The following is a 23,346-nucleotide window of genomic DNA, read 5'->3' as shown; positions in this document are numbered from 1 at the left end:
CATATCAAGACCCTATCTCTACCAAAAAAATACAAAAATTAGCCAGGCATGGTGGCACATGCTGGTGGTCCCAGCTACTTGTGGGCTTGAAGCAGGAGCATCGCTTGAATCTGGGAGGTCGAGCCTGCAGTAACCTGAGATGGCAGCGCTGCACTCCAGCCTGAGTGACAAACTAAGACTCTGTCTCAAAAATAAATAAATAAATAAATAATAAAGGTGCAAAGAGCAAAATGTGATTAATATTTTCTAATAATACAGAGACAAGCACCTGACGAGTACAGAATTAAAACATAGTTCTACAAATACTTCTAAGATTTATATTGAAGTGCTTATTTATATGAATAAATGCTTCATATAAGTGGTTAAATGTAAAAGCATCATATATAAGTAAACTATAAACACTTTAAATTAGATTGCAGAAAAACAATACTCTTTCCAGTGATTTAAATGGAAAAGGAAGTGTATGTACTTTTCCAAATTTATTGTATTTTCTGAATTGGTGTTTTACAACAAAATGAGGTGGCAAAGAACAAAAAGGGAGAGTGAATTAAATCAGGGTTTTCGAGAAAAAGGATAGAGTAAGTATACATCTTTTTCCCTTTTAATATTTGACTTTTTCTCACCCTCTACTTCCCCAGTCTGTGAACCATTTTTCTAAGCATGAAAACAAAAACAAAAAACTATACAAAAACCCACATCAGTCTCCTTTACAACCTAGGCTATTATAACATTTACCTGGTTACTTAACTAAAGAATTTTTAACAATAACATAAAAAGTATGGAGTCAAAATATTTTTCGCAAGAAAAAAATTGACTATAAACAGGAATAAAAATAAATGTTACAGGAATAGAAGGATATACACATAATGATAGAACTTGATTTTAATTAACTTCATTGTATTTTTTCTATAACTTACAAAAACTAATTCATGATCTAATAATTTTTTCATATTGTTTGAAGTTTCATGAATTACAAAAGACTAATATTTGTAATTACAAATAACATTTAATTTCTATTTAAATTAGCTGTTTCTTTAAGAAGACAGTAACTTCATCATCATCTAAGATTAGTAGGACCTCAGTATCAAAAGGTTTCAATTGAATCAGGCCTGTCTGAACAATCAGGCAAATCTGGAAACAGATGTGTCCTTTCATTCTTTCCCCCCAATTTAAATATGATTAGTTTGATTAATTATAGAACAAAAGGTAATAAAAATGCCAAAGTGATTTACTATAATTTTTCACATATTTTCATTTGAAGGCCATATTCAACCACCATTCCCTACCAATGAAATTAGTATAACATATTTTTGAGGCCTTTTCCCTTACAGGTTTAATAATTTGGTTAAGTCTTGGAATCATTATTTATTTCATGAAAATGATTGATTCTGACCTCATTTTCTGGCTTAAAATATCTCAAGGTTTTTTTTTTTTTTTATAACATATTCGGCTATTTAGGCTGAATAGAGGTTTTTGATTGGTGAATTGTTATAACGTGGTCATTGCTGGCAAAATGGTAAATGAGATGTGTGGTAAACATGGCTAGATTTTTACTCAGAAGGGTACTAACTTAAAAAGTAAAATTTTTATAAATACACTGAGAGAATAAACATTTCTTATTTTGAGATTTTACACTGGAGCCTGAGAGAAGGTCATTAATCACAGGCCACATTTAGATATGTCCTAGTAAGAGTAGATAATTTTTTAAGACTTGTTTAGAGTCCAAATGCAATGCCTAGATGTCTTTCCACTTTTCATAAACTGTAACAATAGTGGCCATATTTTAGAAGTAAACAGAATTTCTCAAATAGTAAAAATGCTTAATAAAAAGAGAAAATGTATATTAAAGTTTCTGGAAAGCAAGTAATCGTTAACACTTACTGGACATAGTAGAGAAACCCTTAGGCTGGTTGTAGCTATTTCACTATCTGGATCCGCAGTCAACTTCTCTTTAACTGATATTCATTGAAGAAGAAGAAAAAAAGCAAACAAAGAGAATAAGTTTATTAAAGACACATTACTGGAGCATTTAAGAATAAAAAAAAATAAGTTTTAAAAAAGGAAAAGGAGCTCAAAACTAATCTCTCAATTATTTCCCAATCAATTGATTGGCAAGATAAAAAACAACCATAAGGCTTTCAATTTCTATACTTTTTCTGTAAATTTCCTATTTCTCCCCTATGGGACAAAAACCTGCAGCAATATGAGAGAAATTTCTCTAGTACGTTGACAATATTCAACTGATGGTAGACGCTTTTTCTTTTATAACTCTAAGATACTGGATCAAGGTTTTCTTTCTTTAAACTATGACTAATATTATTGGGACTCTTCTATTTTTGAGGAAATTAATAATAAGAATAATATTTATACATTTTTGAAAGCTCAGAAAATAAAAATATTTACTGTAAAACAGCTTAAATTATCTGTAAAAATATATACTGTAAAACTTTAAATTATCACAATAGTTCCATTGCTTTTTTTAAAAAAACTAGATAATTATTTGAATTTTAATGTATTTATCTATAAAATACTTGTGCTGTCTTGGGCAACTCAATCCTCCTTTCTCAACTTAACTTTACTTATAGTAAAATTGGAACCCACTCTAGATAATCTTTAAGGCCTTTCACTTTAAACTTATGGTTCTTACGGGAGGAGACACCAGCAATTTTACTTTTCCAAGATTATTCTTTCATGCAGTCTGATATAAAAGACTTTTTACTTCTCATTTGGAAACATGAGCTATCTGCTACCTCTGAAAACCTCAGTAACAAGAAAAAACATTACAGGAGTAACACAGGAAATACATATATGTAATATTCCAACACTTTTGGAAACTGTCCCATAACTTTAAAGTCTCATAAAGAAGCTATAAGTGGGGTAGCTGTATACATAATCAATAGAATTTCTGAACTGTGGTACAAGTAAGTGTGACCAGATAGACGCCATACAGAAATGAAAATGAAGAGAGGGAAATGTACTTGGGTAAGTTACAATTTCAGACTCTGTTGTGCTGATAACCACTTATGAGAAATCCTACCTTTATTAAACACAGTGCCCGGGATTTTAGTCTGGATTTTCTGAGATGGTCCAAATCCTGGATATCCTATCCAACTATTTCCATAAATCTCAAAGTGCACATCAGACCTACCTACAGAACCTTTTCAATCAGAATGAAAAGGGGAATACCAATTGGTAGTTTCTTGAAAGCTCAAGATATGATTCTAATGCCAGACTAAAAAGTCATTTCATGGCCTGGAAATTCCAAATTTTCAAAGTCTTAATGAATTTCATAGGCTATCTCCTGACATACAAAAAACGGCATACAACCTCTGGTTTTTAGTTTGGAAAATATAGTTGTAACACTATGCTAATGAATACCATATATAAATTACAAAAAGTATGCCTTTGTCATTATACACCAAATCTTAGTCAATCCTTTCTTATAAATATGATTTTAAACAGTAGTATCTTTGTTAAAAGCAACAAGTAATTGCCATATGAAATAAACACACAAATAGAATTCTGATGTGATTACTCACTGTGATGGCTAATTTTGGGGGTCAACTTAACTAAACTAAGGGCTACCTACAGAGCTGGCAAGGCATAATTTCTGCAAGTGTCTGTGAGTGTGTTTCTAAAGGAGACTGGTGTGTCAGTCTGTGGATAAGTGAGGAAGATCCACCCTCAATCTTGGCAGACACCATCCCACCAGCTGGGGAACACAGAAAAAACAAAAAGGCAGAGGAAAGGAAAATAAAGTCACTTTCTCTTTTTTCTTGAGCTGGGATACCCTTCTTCTCCTGCCTTTGGGCTTCTGTGCTCCCAGCTACTTGGGAGGCTGAGGTAGGAGGATTGCTTGAGGCCAGGAGTTTGAGACCAGTCTGGGCAACATAGTGAGACTCCACCTTTAAAAAGAAAGAATTCCAGGTTCTCTGGTCTTTGGACTCTAGGATTTGTACCACCACATCAGCCCTTCTCTCCACCCCTCTTAGGCCTTTGGCCTTAGCTTGATAGTTGGCGTCCTGGGTCTGGGGCCTTTGGACTTGAAGAGCCGTATCACTGGCTTTGCTGGTTCTCCAGCTTGCAGACAGCTTATCTACTGTGGGCATTCTCAGCCTTCGTAGTCATGTGAGCCAATTCTCCGAATACATCTCTCAACTTTCTGTCTCTCCTTTTCCCCTTTCCCTCTCCTTCCCCTCCTAGAGTCTCTCCACAGAACCCTGACTAATAACCACTCTGCATGCCTTCACCAATCATCCTACCAGCACCCTTTATAGACATAGCAAGCAATGGGTATAGTAGCTGACCTTGAGCTTTGCATATTTAAATTTCTACTTAAATGAAGAAACACCACAGATCATATCAGCCTTATACAAAACAAAGCTCAATGTTCAGTGCTTAGAAAATAAATTGGAATAAGAGAGGCAACACAAAGTAGTGGTAAGAGCATAGGACCTAGAGATAGCCTAGGTTAGAATTCAGTCTCAGTTAAGTCAGTTAACCTCTCTATGGCTGTTACAACATCTGGTAAATGGGAACAATAATAGTACCTCACAGAATTGTTTTAAGAATTAAATGAGTTAGTACGCATAAAAACTTTTAAAATACACTTGAGCCTGGGAGGCGGAAGTAGCAGTGAGCTGATATTGCTGCCACTGCACTCCAACCTGGGTGAGAGTGAGATCCCGTCTCAACAAGGTTTTTGTTTTGTTTTGTCTTTGAGGCAGGGTCTTGTTCTGTCGCCCAGGCTGCAGTGTAGTGGTGCGATCTTGGTTCACTATAGCCCCCGCCTCCCGGGTTCAAGTAATTCTCCTGCCTCAGCCCGAGTAGTTGGGATTAGAGGTGCGTGCCACCATGGCCCGGCTAATTTTTTGTATTTTTAGTAGAGACAGGGTTTCACCATATTGGCCAGGCTGGTCTCAAACTCCCAGCCTCAGGTGATCTGCCCACCTCAGCCTTCCAAAGTGCCAAGATTACAAGTGTGAGCTACCACGCCTGGCAACAAAAAAAGTTTTAAAATAATCTCATATTATTCTCAATAAATATTAGCTATTGCTACTTTCTTTTGCCATTACAGACCCAATGCTAGTCCACTTATTCTTGTAAAGATATTTTTAAAGGTCCTACTGGGATCTTGATTAGACTGGATTAATTCTATAATTTGGAGAACTAACATACAACAATAGTCTTCTGATCTGTTAGCAAGATATATCTCTCCATTTATTCAGGTCTTCATTCAGTTTTTCTCAAAGATGTTTTATAAGTTTTGGGCATACAAATCTTGCACATGGTTTGTGTGATGTATTCCTAAGTGTTTCGTATTTTTAGATGTTACCATAAAATCTTGTTTTGTGAATTTCAATTTCCCTGTGTTCATTACTGACAGAAATACAATTTGTTTTTGTATATTGACCATGAATTCTCTAACTGTGCTAAACTCACATAGTATTTCTAGTAGCTTTTTTGGAGATTCTTTGGGATTTTTTTCTATATAGACCATAAGATCTCTGCAAATAAAGACAATAATTATTTATTCATTTCTAACCTGTGTGTTGGTTTCTTTTCAAAATTTTCATGTCTTATTGTGCTGTCTAGAACCTCTAGGGCAATGCTAGGAGCAGATATCCTTGCCTTGTTCTCAATCTTAGGAGTGAAGCATTTAATCATCATTAATGATATTATCAGCTGTAGTGTAGACTTTTTATAAATACCCTTTATTACACTGAGGCAGCTCCCTTCTCTATTTTGCTGACAGTTTTATCATGAATGGATGTTGAATTTGGACAAGTGCTTTTTCTGCATCTCTGGAGATGATCACGTGATTTTTCATTTTTAGTTGGTTGAGGTGAATTATATTGACTTTTGAATGCTGAACCAACCTCATATTACAGAAATAAATTCTATTTGGCCACTACGTATTGTTTTACATACTGGACTTAAGAATATTCAAAACAATTCTGAAAAAGAAAAACAAAGTTGGAGAATTCTACCTGATTTCAAGACTATCAAGCTATAGTAATTAAGATTCTCATTTGGCATAAGGATAGACACACAGATCAATGGAAAAGAAGAGAGTCCAGAAATAGATTTATACATCTACAGTCAATTGGTTTTTGACAAAGGTACCAAGGTAATGAAATGGAAGGAAAGACGGGTCTTTTCAACAAAATGTTGTTGGAATATTTGGATATCTATGTGGGGGAAAAAAATGAATCTCTACTCTTACCTTGTACCATATACAAAAATTAACTCAAAATGAATCACAGACCTAGATCCAAGAGCCCAAACAATAAAACTTCTAGAAGGAAAGTAGAAGAGAGTGTTTGTGACTTTCATTTAGGCAAAGATTTCATAATACATAAAAAGCATGACATTTAAAAATGGGCAAAAGATTTGGCAGATACTTCATTAAAGAAGCTATAAGAATGGCAAATAAACACCTGAGAAGATGCTTAACATCCTTAGTCATTAGAAAAATGCACAATGAAATACCACTACATACCAATCACAATGGCTATAAGAAAGCAGCCTGATGATACCACATGCTGATAAGGGTATGGAGCCACTAGAACTTTCACACATTGTTAGTGCAAATGCAAAAATGGTATATTTACTTTATAAGAAACTGCCAAAGTGTTTTCCATGCAGTTATATGACCCGGCAATTCCACGCCTAGGTATTTATTTACCCAAGAGGAATGAAAACGTACACCTACAAAACTGAGGTATCCATATGCAAAATGTAAATGTTTACAGCAGCTTTATTCATATTGCTGCAAAACTTGAAATAATCCAAATGTCCGTCAATTGATAAATTACAGTATATAAATGAAATGCCACTCAGCAATAAAGAACAAACTACATGGATGAACTTCAAACGTATTATACTAAGTGAAAAGAAGCCAGACGCAAAAGGCTACATATTGTAGGATTGCATTTATCTGACATTCTGGAAAAGACAAAGCTATAGAGCAGAAATCACGTCAATGGTTAAGGAGATAGGGTAGAATGCAAAAGGCCACAAAAGAACTTTCTGGGGTGAAGGATGTTCTACATTTTGATTGTGGCAGTGGTCCATGATTGTGTACATCTATCAAAGGAATTTTTATTGCCTATAAATTATACTTTAATAAACTTCCTCAAAAAAAAAAAAAAGAGAGAAAAAGGAAGAGGAAAGCACTATGCTATATTTAATTACAAGAAAAATAAAGTGAAAGTAAAAGCCCTTATTCTTTGCGAGCAAGGGAATAAAAAATAAGACATATAATATTTGTCCTGCTGCAATCAGTCGAGATGTGGGAAGCTCTCTGGGAGTCAGAGTTTTCATATTGTTACAGTGATCCGCAGTGGTATAACAGTATTTTATTGCATGACCTACAATAAAGTTACAGCTAGCCACATTTAAAATTAATCTTGTTTTTCCCAATAAGTCCATTTGGGAGGCAGAATTAGTCTTGTTTTTAATCCCTGTTGTCATGAGCAACAAGAGTTAGCCACTACTCACATGACACTGTTTAAATTTAAGTAAGAAACACGGCTCATCAGTTATACTAGCCACATTTTAAGTGCTCAATAGCCATGTGTTGCTGGTGGCTACCATATGGGACAGTGCAGACAGAGAACACTTCCATTGTCACAGATTGTTCTATTAGATAGTGCTGTTCTAGGATTGCTATTATTTTAAGACAATTTCTATCCTTCATTAATATCAGATTATTTTAATTCAGCCTTTAAAATTTTTAAGGCTGAAAACAATCAAACATATTAAGATCAATATTTTATTGTATAGGCAAAGAAACAGGCATCAAGACCTGATTTTTTTCTCTAGACGTCTTTTCATCAGTTTACTTCAATAAAAATATGCAGATCTACTATGCAAATGGTACCGTGCTGAGCAACAGGGATTCAAGAGAAAAATAAGATTAAATTCCTGCCCCAAAGAACTCATAATCTAGGAGAGGGTAAAGATGCTCAGTAAGCTCATCTCTAATGCGCTCTGATGGAGGTATGTTCAGGAAGCTAACCAAAAGTCAATTTGTCTATTCTGGGGGTACTGGGATGCCTCCTGGAAAAAAGTGAACCAGAGATAATGACATTAAGCAGAGGAGGCAGCAGGGGAGTTTTGAGGCACATAGCACGAAACTAAAGCACTGAAGAAAGACAAGAGTTCCATATTTTTGGGATGTAAAGCATGAAAAGAAGGGTGAATACAGACGACCCTGGAAAATAATGAGCAGGTGCCACATCATGGAAAGCTGTATGTGTCATGCTAACATAGTTGGAGTTTTTATTCCCTTGGTGTTAAGAAGCCATGAAATGCAAAGGGATATAAGATTTCAGATCTCTATAAATCACCGACCTGGCCACGAGAGGAGAGATATAAAAGGAGGTCAAGAAAGGAGAGGGATGTTTATCTAAGAGTAGGTTTTTAAAATAAAAGCAGCATATGAGAGCTTAAACAAGGGCAATGACAGCAGTGATGGACAGGAAGATACACTTGAGAAATATTTAGGGAGTAAGTTTGAGAGGAGTTGGTGAGTTCAGTTTTAAATACTTGAGACTGAGGAACCAGTGGAATGTTTAGGTCAAGGTAGTTAGCTATACAAGTCTGAAATGCAGGGGAGAGGTCTGATATGAAGACATGTATTGGGGGGTAGGTGTTAGTTTTAAACCACAAGCGTGTGTAGAAAAGTGCACCTAGGATGAAACTCCAAGGAACACCAACATTTAGAACGCTTCCCGTAAGAGAATCCATTGAAGGCAAGTGATCGAGAAGCTAAGGTCAGAGAAGAGGAGAGAATTTCATGGAGAAGGCGGTTCATATCAAATGCAGCAGAAGTATTCAGGATGAAAATTGAAAAGATACACTTTAAGCAATCAGATAATCATTTGTGACATCTGAAAGAGCAATTTCAGTGGAATGATAGAGAGTTAAAGACCATAATGAGTTGTAGTGAGGAGGTAAAAAGAACAAGTGTAGACTATTCTCTCAAAAATTAGGAGAACAATGGGAGGAACACAGAGCTCTATCCATAGAGGAGCTTGTTTTCCTATTTTTTAAAAGACAAAAGAGACTTGATAGGATAGGGTGACAGAAAAAGCCTGCAGACAGGGAGGAACTGAAAACACAGGACAAAGAGCAGATAAATGAGGGAGCCAGGTCTCACAATACTGTTACTGAGCACCTCTACCTGGATGTCTCATCCCATCTTAAACACCACAAGTCTAAGAGTGCACGCTGATCCCCGCCCCTGCAATTCGATCTTTTCAGCACAGTTGTCTGTGTAAATGGCATTACCACATTACCTGGTACTTGACTAAGAAGCCCAGCACTCCTCCTTGACTCCTTACTCCACACACACAGTCAATGCCATTTCAAATACTTGTCAAAACTGTCAACTTCTATTTCCGTCTATCGCTATCACCTTAGTTCAAGACATCGTCATCTCTTACGTATACCATTACAAATAGGTTCTCAACTGGCCTCATTGCATTAGCCTTGCCTTCCTTTGATTCATCCTCCAAGTGAGAATCAGATTGTCTAAATGCAATCATGTCATTTATTCCTCTGCTTAAAAATCTTGTAATGATTTTCCATCATCTATCTTTATATCATCTATGTCAACTTATACCTATCCATCTCTCTAGTCACCCTCCTTTTTGGCGCGCTCTCTCTCTCTTTTTTTTTTAACGATAGAGTCTTGCTGTCGCCCAGGCTGGAGTGCAGTGGTGCAAGGTCAGCTCACTGCAACCTCTGCCTCCTGAGTTCAAGCAATTCTCCTGCCTCAGTCTCCTGAGTAGCTGGGATTACAGGCACATGCCACCATGCCCAGATAATTTTTCTGTTCCCATCTTGGAGCTTAACTTCTTCTCATCCTTATAATCTTGCCTTAAGTATCACGACACCAGGGAGGACTATGTTCCCCTATTGTACACCTCTACAGAACTGCCTGTCTATCTTCTTTAAGGCATATGTCAAAACTGTAACTCATTAATGACTTGTGCAATTATTTGATGTCTGTCTTTCTCACCAGACTGCAAACTTCTGGGGGATGCAGAGATGGTATGTGTCTTGTTTAATGCTATATTTTCCTGTGCCTGGAACGTAGTACTCTTAATACAATTTCTTGAATGAAAAGGATAAATGAATAAAAGATTAACTTGGAGCAGGGAAAGGGACATTTCCTCCTGACACTGAAGGGAATAAAGTGAGGACTGGGCACAAATGTAGATAAGCTGAAAGTAATTACGGTGGCACTGGGATTAAGGAAGAAATGGGTGGTTTAGATAATTCACATCTTGTAGCCCCAATTTTCTTGCTTGGCAGAGTGCTGAGAGAGGGGAATAGTGTTTGAGTAGATTATGTCTAAGGCTTGAAATAAATGGTGAAGGGAGAAGGGAGAGGAGAAAGAAACTTAATTAAGAGTTGGTCAAAGACTTTTTTGGTGACAGTTGTGAGGGCACAACTCTACACAAAGGTAGAAACTGCAAGACAAAATCTTACTAAGTCAAATGAAACAGAGAATGGATTTCTCTGTGAAAAGTCTAAATAATAGCAACTTCATTCTTTCAAGACCATAAGAGTATCTGGCTTCACTACTAAAACTTTGCTAAATAACTTATATTACGTTAGGAATGACTTGAAATGAACATATTTGTAAGTAATTTGATTCTTCAAAAATATCTGAGATATCTGATATTCCTTTTGTGAAGTAATTTTAAACAGAATTTAATTACATAATTAATTTGTTGGGATTTTTCTTTTTTACAGGGAGCATATAGGTAAAGGTAGATAACCTGTTTTTTGGTCAATTACAACAAATTTCTTACTGGTGGGATCCAAATTAATATTCCAGTGGCTTCCCTGGCCAATAAGTAAACTAACGTATCAACTGCCACAAAAATCTCATCCAGTGTACAATTATTCTCTACATCCAGCAGTATATCAGAGTAGAAATCGTTTTTGAATTAAAGAGTTTTTGCTGCTTAATGGTAGCTAATAGTGGTTTCTCAGAGAAAATCAAGTAATTCCAGACTCATGTTCCCAATCTCCCTCCAGGTGGTGCTACAGCTACAACCGGAGAAGAGCTAACAGCTTGAGCAAAGACAGTTGGCCCTATCGTTGTTGCTGTTCTTACTACTAAATAAAACAACTTTATCTGCCTTACTCTTTGGTATTCCCTTTCCCATACAGGCTCACATAATTCTACGCTTTCTGACTGGCTGAGATTCTAGTATTATCAGGCAAATATGAAGGTTCTCAATAGAATGGCCAGGAGTAACTTCAGCAAGACTGTCATAGAAGAAAAGTTTTCCTGCACGCTTCAAGGCAGATGTCTACCTTTCTGTCAGGATCGCCACCATTTTCTTGTCCCTGCCAAATGGTGCCTCCACTCCTGCAGACCCCAAACCAGTGCTGTCCTTCTAGCTCTCCATCATCTGTCAATGCACGCCTACTGGGGCATTAGCTCAAAGTGTTCCACTGATTCAGGATTAGCTGAATTTTTAAAGGACCATTTTAATAAAGAAAAATTCTTCAATTAACTATTAAGGGCATATTGATATTCAGGGATATTGGGATCTTTTACTCTGTCCCAGAAACAAGTTACAGAAAAGGTTAAAAGTTATGCTACAGAACGAAAGCTGCTCTTATTATCTAGTTCTTTCCACCAGTATTCCTAAGTACAAATCTGATAGTGGCCTTCATTAATCAGCTCACATCAAAAGTCCTTAAAGGATAGCTATCTAACGCCTGCCTATAAAAGTTTTGTTGCCTAAGTGCCCAGCCCTCACCCCCAAATCCACCTAGCCCCTACCTCTCACAAATAAAAGAATAAACAAAGAACTTAGTTCACCTCTTTGGAAAGGCCAAGCCCTTTGACCTTAAACCTTAAAAACTGAACAGCCCCATTTACAGACCTTGCATCTCAAATTGAACATATCAAAACAAACCATCCAGTAATTCACATATATGAACCCAGACTTTGAAGAAGTGTTAGAAATCACATGGCATAAACCTCTTGTTACAGACAAGGATGGTGAAACTCAGCAGTAGTGTGACTTGTCCACAGCCATGTAAGTGATTAACGGCAGAAGCCATGTCATGATTATTTCTACCACCCCAATGGCTCTTTCTATTTTGTAAATGCAGGGGTGAGGCCATCATATAACTCTGTATATTTTTCCTTGATAAACCTCTAATCTAAAATAATTTTCTTGAAATTTATGTCAAGATTCCTTTCCATTTCCTAGAATTCCTTAAACATGATTTATTTTATGAAGTTGTAGGAGAATATTCTTCCATGTTCATGCACTGACTTCAAAAAGCTAATTTGAAGATTAGTAAAATATAGATTATAAAATATAGTTCATGACAAGGATATTAGAAATATTCTTATTGTTTTACAAGCTCAGAAGGTTCTCAGTGTTTTTAATCCTCCAGTGAATAAACAAATTCTAAAATTTCTTGAGTTAATACTACTCTAACCTTTAACTATAAAATAGCTGAATAAGTGAAATATGTTTATCATACGTACTTAAAGCTCTAGAATGATCCGGATTCCTTATTCCCTTTGCTCGTAATCTCTGAAGCAGAACTGTTGAGGACAACTGTTTTACAAGATATACTGCCATGGAATAGTTCTGGAAAAAAAAAGATGTAGAAAACAAACAACATATGTAAGTAAACAGCATATCTATTTTAATCTCACCTTGATAGCGAAAGAAAACTAACACTTCTTAAAACACCTACTATGTGTCAAGCACTGTCTTAGGTCTTTTCATGAACAATAATTCAGTTAATCCTGACCAAAAAGCTGCTGAGATGATCATAACTCTGTTTTTATGGATGAGGAAACTGAAGCACAGAGAAGTAAAAGAACTTGCCCTAATTTTGTTAACTTTCAAGTAACAAAACTAGAATTTAAATCCAAGTCTGTCCTGGATTTAATATTACCTATACTTAAAGCTAATGAATTTAAGGCACTTACATGAACGAATACTGCTAAGACTAAGCATAAGCCAAGGCCAAAACGATGTTGAAGTTATAAACCATATTTAGTAGGTAACAGATATATCTAAAATAGAATCTTTTTTTTTCTTAATTACAAATGAGACGGGCTTCCTAACTTATACCTTTGAACCTTTCTCTTCAACTAGCTCTTGAAAAGATTATATTTGGGCCATTATCACAACAAGCAAGGGGAATATTAAGGAAGGTTTTCAAAGAGAAGCTGCTGGTTTGGCAAATGAACACATGAATATCCATTACCAGCAGAGGGACTACTCAGAGATGACAGAGGGAGAAGGGGACCAAAAAAAAAAAAAAAAACCCAACCAAAAAAACAGTTAATCAACAAGCTAAGACCAAGTGAAGGGAACATGATTGGATAAAAGAAAGAAAAGATGGCTGAGGTTCAACAAGGGTAGGAGAGAGGTCTAAATGAGAAGGACCACTTTCTATTTGGTGCTGGGATCAAGAGGAAGAGCAAAAGACTTGAAAAGAAGTCAAAGGAAAAATAATTGCTGCCATCTTGTATTTCATAGCTGCACACATTTTTCAAAGCATTCTTAACATATACTGCCTATTTCATTTAAACTTCACAGAAGGCCTATTAAGACACAGACAGGATAGGTATTTTTCTAAGTGAAGGGCTGATGAAACTAAGGCACAAAAACATTATGCAATCTGCTCATGATTAGGCAACAGAGCAGACACTAGAAACCAGGAGGAAAGGGTGGGAATATTAAGACAAGGAACTTAATGATCAAGGCCAGTATACCCTACAGTTCTTGCTTTCACATACCCTACTTGCTTTGAACCTCTTAACCTAGGCCAACACACATTCCAACTTTCAGATACTTTTACATTTTGAAAATGCACTCTCCTCTTTTGGCACAAAATATCTTACAATACTCTCTGGAAGATCATATTTTCATTTAAAGTTTGGAAAGCTATCTGTGTTCACAAGCTACACATTTTCTGGGAGGAGGAAAAAGAAGTGTCAAAAAAGCTAATTTACTTTCAATAATAAATGTCACAATATATTAATGAGAAACAAGTAACATTAAAACTTGCCTAAATTTTAGAGCATACAAGATACTAATCTGATATAGCATTGAAAAACTTTTATTTTTTTATTTATTTAGAGACAGTCTCACTGTGTCACCTAGGCTAGAGTGTAGTGGTGCAATCTCAGCTCCCTGCAACCTTCACCTCCCAGGTTCAAATGATTCTCCTCCCTCAGCCTCCTAAGTAGCTGAGACTACGGGAGTGTACCACCACACCTGGCTAATTTTTGTATATATATTTTTTCATGTAGAGGGGTTTCACCATGTTGGCCAGGCTGGTCTCGAACTCCTGACTTCAAGTGATCCACCTGTCTCAGTTCCCAAAGTGCTGGGATTACAGGTGTGAGTCACTGGCCCAACTGAAAAGCTTCTTTTAGAAAAAAATCTTATTCATCATTATTACTTACTTGCTTAATGCTTCAAGTATGACAGAAACTGGAAAAATGCTAATTAATAATATGAAATTAAGTATTGACAACTTGAATCTTTAGAACTTGGAATTACCCTAAGGCTTTATATAAATATTTAAGGAGAGATTAAGCAGAAATTGCAAAAAGTTCAGTGAAAAGGTATGTTCACTCTAGTTGAAACATGTGACCAAATAGGAGGAAAAAAAAAAAGGCAGCAAAAAGAATGTGGTACTAACAAATGCCACTTGTACTGGTAATATAAAATGAAATTTTACATCATATGAAAGAGGCTCAGCAGCAAAAACAAACAAACAACAACAACAAAAAAAACCCACCAAAGCTTAATAGTGATAAAGTATCTTTTCTAGGTAGACATTATTTTAATTGTACCTTCTAATCCTTCAAATACTAACTCCAACTATTGATATTGTTAAATTATACTGATGTTTTTGTCTACTGCTTTTTTAAAGTCTTCAAGCTTCTTTGTCAAGTTCATGAGATGCTTTCTCTATAATTGAAATATCCTCTACTCGTCATGTGCCCCTTACAATAGTACAAGTTGGTATCCCTTATCCAAAATGCTTGGGACCATAAGTATTTTGGACTCTGATTTTTTTTTTCTTTCAGATTTTGGAATATTTTCATTATACTTACCAGTTCAGCATCCCTTATCTGAAAATCTGAAGTCTGAAATGCTCAAACAAGTATCTCCTGTGAGTCGCGTGTTTTGAATTTTAGAGCATCCTGGATTTCAGATTTTCAGATTAGGGATACTCCACATACATCTAAATAATTTCTCTACAAATAATGAGAGTTTAACAAATCCTAAAAGCAGTCATTACCCTGAGGAAGGGGAAGAAGATACAATATAACTCACTTATTTCTTTCAGGTACATACCAGCTCTCCTACTGATTTCATTTGACATAGTTGCAACATTTCTCACTGGCAACTAATACACAGTTATGTGCAAAACAGTAAGATACTCTACATTAACTATTCAGAGTATCTTCACAAGCTGAATTAAAACAGCAATCTAAAAACAATCTATTAAGTTATTTTCTGGGCTTTGTAAAACAACGTGGATTTGGCATCTTACTTCCCCAGAAAAAGGTCTTCCAATCTTTGTAGTTTGGAAGCCTTCCAATGTTAAGAGTATTTCCCCCTCTCCTCTGTGCTTTTTATCAGTAGCTATATTCCCCTCCCCTCCTACATTTTCAGACTCCTCTCATATTTCACCAAAATCACTCCCTTTCTTCCTTGGTGAGCCATTCTTTTAATACACAAAAACAAAACAAAACATTTTCAAAACTTTCCTCAAAGAGGGAGGAAAAGGGAACTCCAAGGTATACTAGAAAAAAAATATTTAAAATCTAATGATGATGTACGAGCTAAAGAAAAAATATAACCCTCAGAGACGTCAAAAAGAATTGTAATTCAAAATCCATTTCTAAAAACATCCAGCAAAGGAGGAATATAGAAATACATCACTGATATAATAAGGTTCTACCAAAATTAACCATCATAATAATGTTGTAACAGTAGCAGTATTCTCATTCACATAAGGAGCAAGTCAAATACGTCCACTAGTGCCTGAATTATTTAACACTGTTTACAAAGTTCTATCTAGCAGAACGAGAGATAAATGGCAAAAGTATTAGGGTAATATAATTTGTATGGCATATCTCAAACTCCAAACTGTCAAGGCAGAAATACCAATAAATCATCTAAAAGCTGCTGGAGCCAACATATGAATTTAGCTATGAAGTAAATATTCAAAAATAACTAGTCTTTGAGTAAGACAATAAATAAATTCTTTGAAAATAGAAAAAAAGATCTACTTCTAATAGCAGTAATAACAACAACCAACATAGGGATTTTAAAAAATATACAGACTTTGTAGGAAACCTATTAAATTGCTGAGGAATATAAAAGAGGATTTGAAAATACAGTTCCTGAATGGTTATATGAAATACTGCAAATAAATAAATTCTCTTTAATTTAATCTATAACTTTAAAGAAATCTCATCCAAATTCTCAGAAAGATGTGCAAGTGGGGTATAGGAGGGAGGAAAAGAAATGTGATAAAGTAACTCTACTTTATCTGGAAGAATTAATGTGAAGAAAAGTAATGCAGGAGAATCAACGTCGCCCCCGCCAGTGTGGCTCCAATAACCACCAATATGCAGATGACTCACTCACATTTTTTCCCTCTAGCCCAGACGTCCCCTTTGAGCCTATCTGCACCACTGACTATTCAGGATGTCTTACAGGCATTTCAAACGCAAAAGTTTCAAAACTAAATTCATGATTTCACCATTAGTCCTCCAATGCCCATTCTTCAAAGTAAGACAAAACAATACACACCTATACTCAGTCCTTTTCCAGTGTTTCCTCTATCTCAGTAGCAGTATCATTCACCTAGCTACCCAACCAGAAACCAAGGACTGACTCATCAGTGACATCTCCCTTCCTCTTAGCCCTCGACTTTCAATTCATCATTTAATTCTGCAAATGCCTCGACTTACCTCCATTCCTACTGCCACCACTCTAGGTTAAGATACTATTTCACTAATACTTCTGCAATAGCTGGCTCCTAAGAGATGTCCTTTCTGCACGATTCTGGCCTCTGACTAAACTATTTACCACTCCAAAGACTGACCTTTTCTAAAAAGAAGTTAGGCACTATAAACCTTCTGCTTAGAAAGAGAAAATCCTGGCCTGGCACAGTGGCTCACGCCTGCAAACCCAGCACTTTGGGAGGCCAAGGCAGGTGGATCCCAAGGTCAGGAGTTCAAGACCAGCCTGGCCAAAACAGTAAAATCCTGTCTCTACTAAAAATATAAAAATTAGCCAGGCATGGTGGCAGGCCTGTAATCCCAGCTACTCAAGAGGCTAAGGCAGGAGAATCTCTTGAACCTGGGGGGCGGAGGTTGCAGTAAGCAGAGATCACACCCCTGCACTCCAGCCTGGGTGACAGAGTGAGACTCTGTCTCAAAAAAAAAAAAAAAAAAAAAAAAGAGAGAGAGAGAAAATCCTTAACTTTAACATTACCTACAATGCCCTGCATGGTTTAGCCCTATCTTACACCTCCACTGCACCTCATATACCACTCTTCCCCATTCTCTGTACTCTAGGGGTGACAGAGTGAGACTCCACTTCAAAAAAAAAAGAAAATCCTTAACTTTAACATCACCTACAATGCCCCGCATGGTGTGGCCCTATCTTACAGCTCCACTGCATCTCATATGCTGCTCTTCCCCATTCTCTGTACTCTAGGGGTGACAGAGTGAGACTCCACTTCAAAAAAAGAAGAAAATCCTTAACTTTAACATCACCTACAATGCCCTGCATGGTTTGGCCCTATCTTACGCCTCCACTGCATCTCATATGCTGCTCTTCCCCATTCTCTGTACTCTAGTCAGAGTGAATCCCTCTCACGCCTACCACTGGGCTGTTGTGTGTGGGTGGTTTCCTCTGAACCTTTTGTCTATTCTTACCCCTCTCTCAGCTCTTGGCTCAGTCACTACTTCCTCAGGGAAGCTCTTGCTGACTGTTCTCTCATTCAAAGTCCCCTTTGAAACACTGTAAAATTACCATGTGCCTCTCTTTTATAGTGTTTGTAAGTAAGTTCACATTTTTTGTGTGTAACCACTGGGCCCCTAGATTGCAGACCTCATAAAAATGAATTTTTCCTCCCTATGGTAGTGCCAGTTTTGAGTATAGTATACGGCACATGGTAAGCAGTCAATAAATTTCAAATGAATTGGTGGATACATATGAGCTCATATCAAGAAAATTGTCCCAAAAGAGAATGCGAGACCAAGAAACAATACAGCAAACGATCAGAAACACATCCAAGATATGTAGAAATTAAATATGTAACAATGGTGGCTTCAGAATCAACACATTTTTGTAGTTAACAGTATTAAAACTGGCTATTTAAAAAGTGAAAGAAAGCAATTTTACCTCATACCATTTACCTCACATACATTTAATATGAGCTAAATATTTAAAGGTAAAATATGAAACCTTAAAAGTGTAGAAGAAAATAAACAAGTAATTCCACAGCTTGGGAAGGGTGGATAGGCAAAACATGACGGAGATGAAGAAAGAGTATATAAAGGAAATAACTGGTTAAGATTTGGCCATACAAAAATTTTAATCTTCTGCATATTAAACAACAACATAAAAAGGCAAACAAACTGTAAACAAATATTTGCAACATGTAACAGAGAATTAAGTTTTACTCTATGAAGCTCTCATAAGAAAAACAGCAACAGAGAAATAGACATGGATAAAATTGTTAAATGTAAATAATCACAATGTAAAACATATTCATCTCAGTAATAATGAAAAAAGTACTAATTAAAGCACAGTAGTGGCATTATTTACCTAACAGAATTGGCGAAGATTAAATAAACACAAAGAAAATAAATTTGCACAACATCTTTGGAGAAGGCAATCTGTCAACGTACAGCAAATTTCTTAAAATTCTGTATGCTCTTTGACTTTGCAACACCACTTCTGAGAATGTACCCTAAGGAAATTATCATATATGCATGCAAAATTATAGCTACTTCAATGAATCAATCAATAAATCAAGTAACATAATAGTAGGGAACAGGCAAATTTATGGCGTACTGATACTGGAATATGATATAGTCACTTAAGAAGAACATGTGATGACACAGGAGACATTTATGATAAATTGTTGAGTAAAAGGGTCAGGTTATAAAACACTGGATACTTCATAATCCCATTTTTCAAATGTAAACATGTTGAAAACTCACTGTGAGACAAAAATAAATCCTTGTGTAGCTCATTTTACGTAATTTACATACAAACTCAGGTAGGCATGGTGATTAACCCCTCCACATAATACAAAAATCTGGTAGATACAAAATTTTACTTACTCTTCCAATTTCTGCAGTCCAAGAAACAACAATGGTGTTTGGTACTGTTGTGGACAGTCGGACAAGTGAGGTGATATTAATTGGTCGGCTGGGTCGCTTTGGTTCCACGCCATTTTTTGTAGGTGGAAGGTAACCCTAAAAATGAAGTATAATTTATTTATACTTATTATTTCCACAATCATTTTAACTTATTACTTCCACAATAATTTTATTAACTTCCATTCCTTAAAAAAACTCTACAAACTACATGCTGCATTTATGTTTATTATTTTTCTAAACAACTTTATACTCTCCTTACAGTAAACCTGAGAAAAATATTAGTGATGAAAATTGAAAATCTCTTAAATTTTGATTTAAAGATGAATTCATAGCAAGCTTAGATAGGTATATGAGGAGTATTTCAACGGAACCAAAAACAGTCTTCACCCTTATCCCCCGTTTAAGACATAGCATTCTTCAAATCTCCATTCTACCATAGGCTTATAAACTCACAAGAACACAACTAAGATTCAGTTGAAAAGACAACTTCTCCCCAATATCCACACCAGGTGCAGTGGCTCATGCCTGTAATCCCAGAACTTTGGGAGGCCGAGGAGGGTGCATCATAAGGTCAAGAGATGGAGACCATCCAGGCCAACATGGTGAAAACATGTCTCTAATAAAAATACAAAGATTAGCTGGGTGTAGTAGTATGTGCCTGTTGTCCCAGCTACTCGGGAGGCTGAGACAGGAGAATCGCTTGAACCCAAGTTAGGGTTCCGACAGGAGCCGAGATGGCGCCACTGCAGTCCAGCCTAGTGACACAGCGAGACTTCGTCTCAAAAAAAAAAAAAAGCTCTGTCCGTTTCAGGCCGCCGCCGGGATAGGAGCCGCCGCCATGACTGTGCATCTGCAGTGGATGGTCGTGTGGAACTGCTCATTTCCTCATCAATAAGAACTAGCTAACAGTAGCCGCTGCCACGTCTGCGCATCTGCAGTGGATCTTCATGCGCAACTGCTCGTTTCCTGATCAAGAGGAACAAACACATCAACAGGAGCCGCCGCCACGTCTGCGCATCTGCAGCGCATGGTCGTGCGGAACTGCTCGTTTCCTGACCAAGAGGAACAAACACACCAACAGGAGCCGCCACCATGTCTGCGCATGTGCAGCGCATGGACGTGCGGAACTGCTCGTTTCCTGATCTAGAGGAGCAAGCCGACTAACGGGAGCCGCCACCATGTCTGCGCATCTGCAGCGGATGGTCGTGCGGAACTGCTCGTTTCCTGACCAAGAGGAGCAAATTGACCTACGGCACCAAGACCAGTAACCTGAAGGCCCGCACTCCTTCCGCTACAACGGGCTGATTCACTGCAAGACTGTGGGCGTGGAGCCGGCAGCCTACATGCAGACCCGCCGGCAGCCTACATGCAGACCATCATCAACAAGAATGCTCGCGCCATGCTCAGCAGCATCAGACACACGATCTGCAAGAACAAGTACCGCCCCACCTGCACATGGCAGCCATCTGTAGGGCCAGCGCCATCCTGCGCAGCCAAAAGCCTGTGACGGCGAATAGGAAGCGGACCCGCCCCACCAAGGGCTCCTGAGCCCCCTGTTCCCAACCCAAAGCAATCGTCAGCTGGCTTTCTCAAAAAAAAAAGTACAACACTAAAACTACAACACCCAACTCCAAATCCTATGTCCCCAAAGCTAACATCACAGCTGCTAACTGTACATAGTTGGTACAAGTGTTTCGCCCAGTCATATGAATATATATCCAAAATAAATATGTTTTCTTAAGGAAAAACTATGATTTAACAACAGCTGTGATGACTCATTTGATATGTTGGCAATGCATTAAAAAAATAGCTTTTAGGACTTACTGGAAGGCTGCAAGGTTTTGTATTCACTTTCACACAAAGATTGGGTGGGAAGTGATCTTCTTGTGGACAACTAGTTTCTGATAAACAAAACCTAAACAACAAAGACAAGTTTAATTTCCTTTATTAAAAGATGACTTCATTAGTATTTTTGTTCAACAGATAAATTTAAATGGTAAATTTAAAAACCAAAAGGGAGAAGTATAAAAACTGGACTTTTTAACAAATTAATAAGCATATATAAATAGGCTTAAAATAAATAATTCTGTCAATGTAGAGTTGTAGCAATCATGACTGGCACCCTGTAGTTGTCTTTGTGATATTGCCAATTATTTGGTTAAGCATGTTCTGAGAAGCACTAGCTTCTTCAGAGATTAACAGATGTTAAAAGAAAAAAAAAGTCTCATTAAATAAAAATTAAGAAATTCTGAATCAAAACAATTAAGCTTCCTTAATACAGAACTTTTCAGAGCTTTTAATAAGCTAATAAGCATTATAAATAAGCATTCCTCTCTTGAGGAAGAGCCAGCACCTGTATGCAGTATTTTCCAAATTTATTTGCCTATGAAACACTCTTGGTTCTTAGCAGAAAATACTGAGAATGCTTTTAAAAGTCCACCCACGGCCAGGCGCAGTGGCTCAGGCCTGTAATCCCAGCACTTTGGGAGGCCAAGGCGGGTGGATCACGAGGTCAAGAGATCAAGACCATCCTGGTCAACATGGTGAAACCCCATCTCTATTGAAAATACAAAATAAAAAAATTAGCTTGGCATGGTGGCGCACACCTGTAGTCCCAGTTACTCAGGAGGCTGAGGCAGGAGAATTATTTGAACCCAGGAGGTGGAGGTTGTGGTGAACTGAGATTGTACCATTGCACTCCAGCCTGGGTAACAAGAGTGAAACTCCAACTCAAAAAAAAAAAAAGTCCAACCCCAGGACTGGTAAGCCAAGGTACTCATTTTTTAAGAACTGAAGATACTGAATATTATTTGTGTTATATCCACATGAATTTATAATACTATTTTAGAAACATAAAAATATTTCTAAATTAAATGCACAATCTTTTGGAAATTACCAAGGATAGGTACATAATCTGTAAATTCTCAGTCTATTCACTCTTATTATTATTTTGCTATTTAAGGCATTTATTCTTTATTAGTACCTATTCTCAATACACACCTAAGGCTCATTGCATTGTTACAGAATGCTCATAGCACCTTTGAGTTATACAGTTGGGAGAACCCTATCTCTGAATTGTATGAAATATTCCTCATGTGCAAATAATTCCTCTCAACACCTGTTATGGGGGTCTTAACCTGCTGGCCATGAAATCTGAGTTTAGGAATAATGCACAAAAAAAAAGGCAATTTTATATGTAAACTATTATGAGCGCATATATGTGTTCGTTTTTATAGGAAAACCATCCACAGCTTCTATCAAATTCTCAAAGGGATCAGGGATCCATAAAAAAGTTAAGATTTACTGATCCACAAAGATTTTCTAGAAGTATACTTAGCACACAGATGTCAAAACTCACAGGACCACCTTTAACCCTAGCCGAACTTTCCATTACAGGCTAATTCTTTATGCTGCAACAGTTAAGAAGATGTGACAGAAGATCACTGCGTTAAATAATTATTCCAACACATTGACTAATTTAAAACATGGACCCTGGCTGCCTGAACCTTTTCCTATAGGAAAAGAATAATGTAAATGACAAGTCAGGACCTATTCAACTAATCTAAATCGCTCTAATGAAATGAAGAGAAAAAACAAAAAAAAGGAATAGCAGAAAGTTTCTGTGAAATGGTTCATGGGACAGACAGGAGGGAGTGGAGCGGGGAGGCGCAACATAAATGAAAACAAACTAGGTAATAGAGAAAATCTGAGTCCTAATTCTCAACTAATTATTTTCATCCTTTAGATAAACATTTAGAATTAGGATAGCAGATAGGCATACACTCCTAACTTAAATAATACACTATGGCTGCAGACCTAGCAACACGGGGTGGGGAGAGAGATGAACTATTTTATTAAAACACAAAGAACCACCTATCAATTACCAAATATAACACAAGATGGTTCTTCCCCCC

The 23,346-nt window shown here is 36.9% G+C and overlaps 1 protein-coding gene and 1 pseudogene across 1 annotated transcript in view; one reads left to right on the top strand and one right to left on the bottom strand.

Moving 5' to 3' along the window:
* PIAS1 (protein inhibitor of activated STAT 1) overlaps positions 1-23,346 on the bottom strand; it is a 137,941-nt gene that overhangs the window by 24,380 nt on the left and 90,215 nt on the right. Inside the window, exons 5-8 of the mRNA XM_032244616.1 lie at positions 21,257-21,347; positions 19,394-19,528; positions 12,536-12,641; positions 1,882-1,955 (exon numbers count right to left, since the gene is read on the bottom strand). Of these exons, the coding sequence (XP_032100507.1) occupies positions 1,882-1,955; positions 12,536-12,641; positions 19,394-19,528; positions 21,257-21,347 (406 nt within the window). The remainder of the gene's footprint in view (positions 1-1,881; positions 1,956-12,535; positions 12,642-19,393; positions 19,529-21,256; positions 21,348-23,346) is intronic.
* Positions 20,434-20,980, top strand: LOC116527593 (annotated as a pseudogene).

The sequence above is a fragment of the Sapajus apella genome, unplaced genomic scaffold (assembly GCF_009761245.1).
Source record: "Sapajus apella isolate SASKATOON/1434 unplaced genomic scaffold, GSC_monkey_1.0 scaffold55, whole genome shotgun sequence".
In the NCBI taxonomy this organism is placed as follows: domain Eukaryota; kingdom Metazoa; phylum Chordata; class Mammalia; order Primates; family Cebidae; genus Sapajus; species Sapajus apella.
This window is presented reverse-complemented; position numbering and strand designations above follow the sequence as displayed.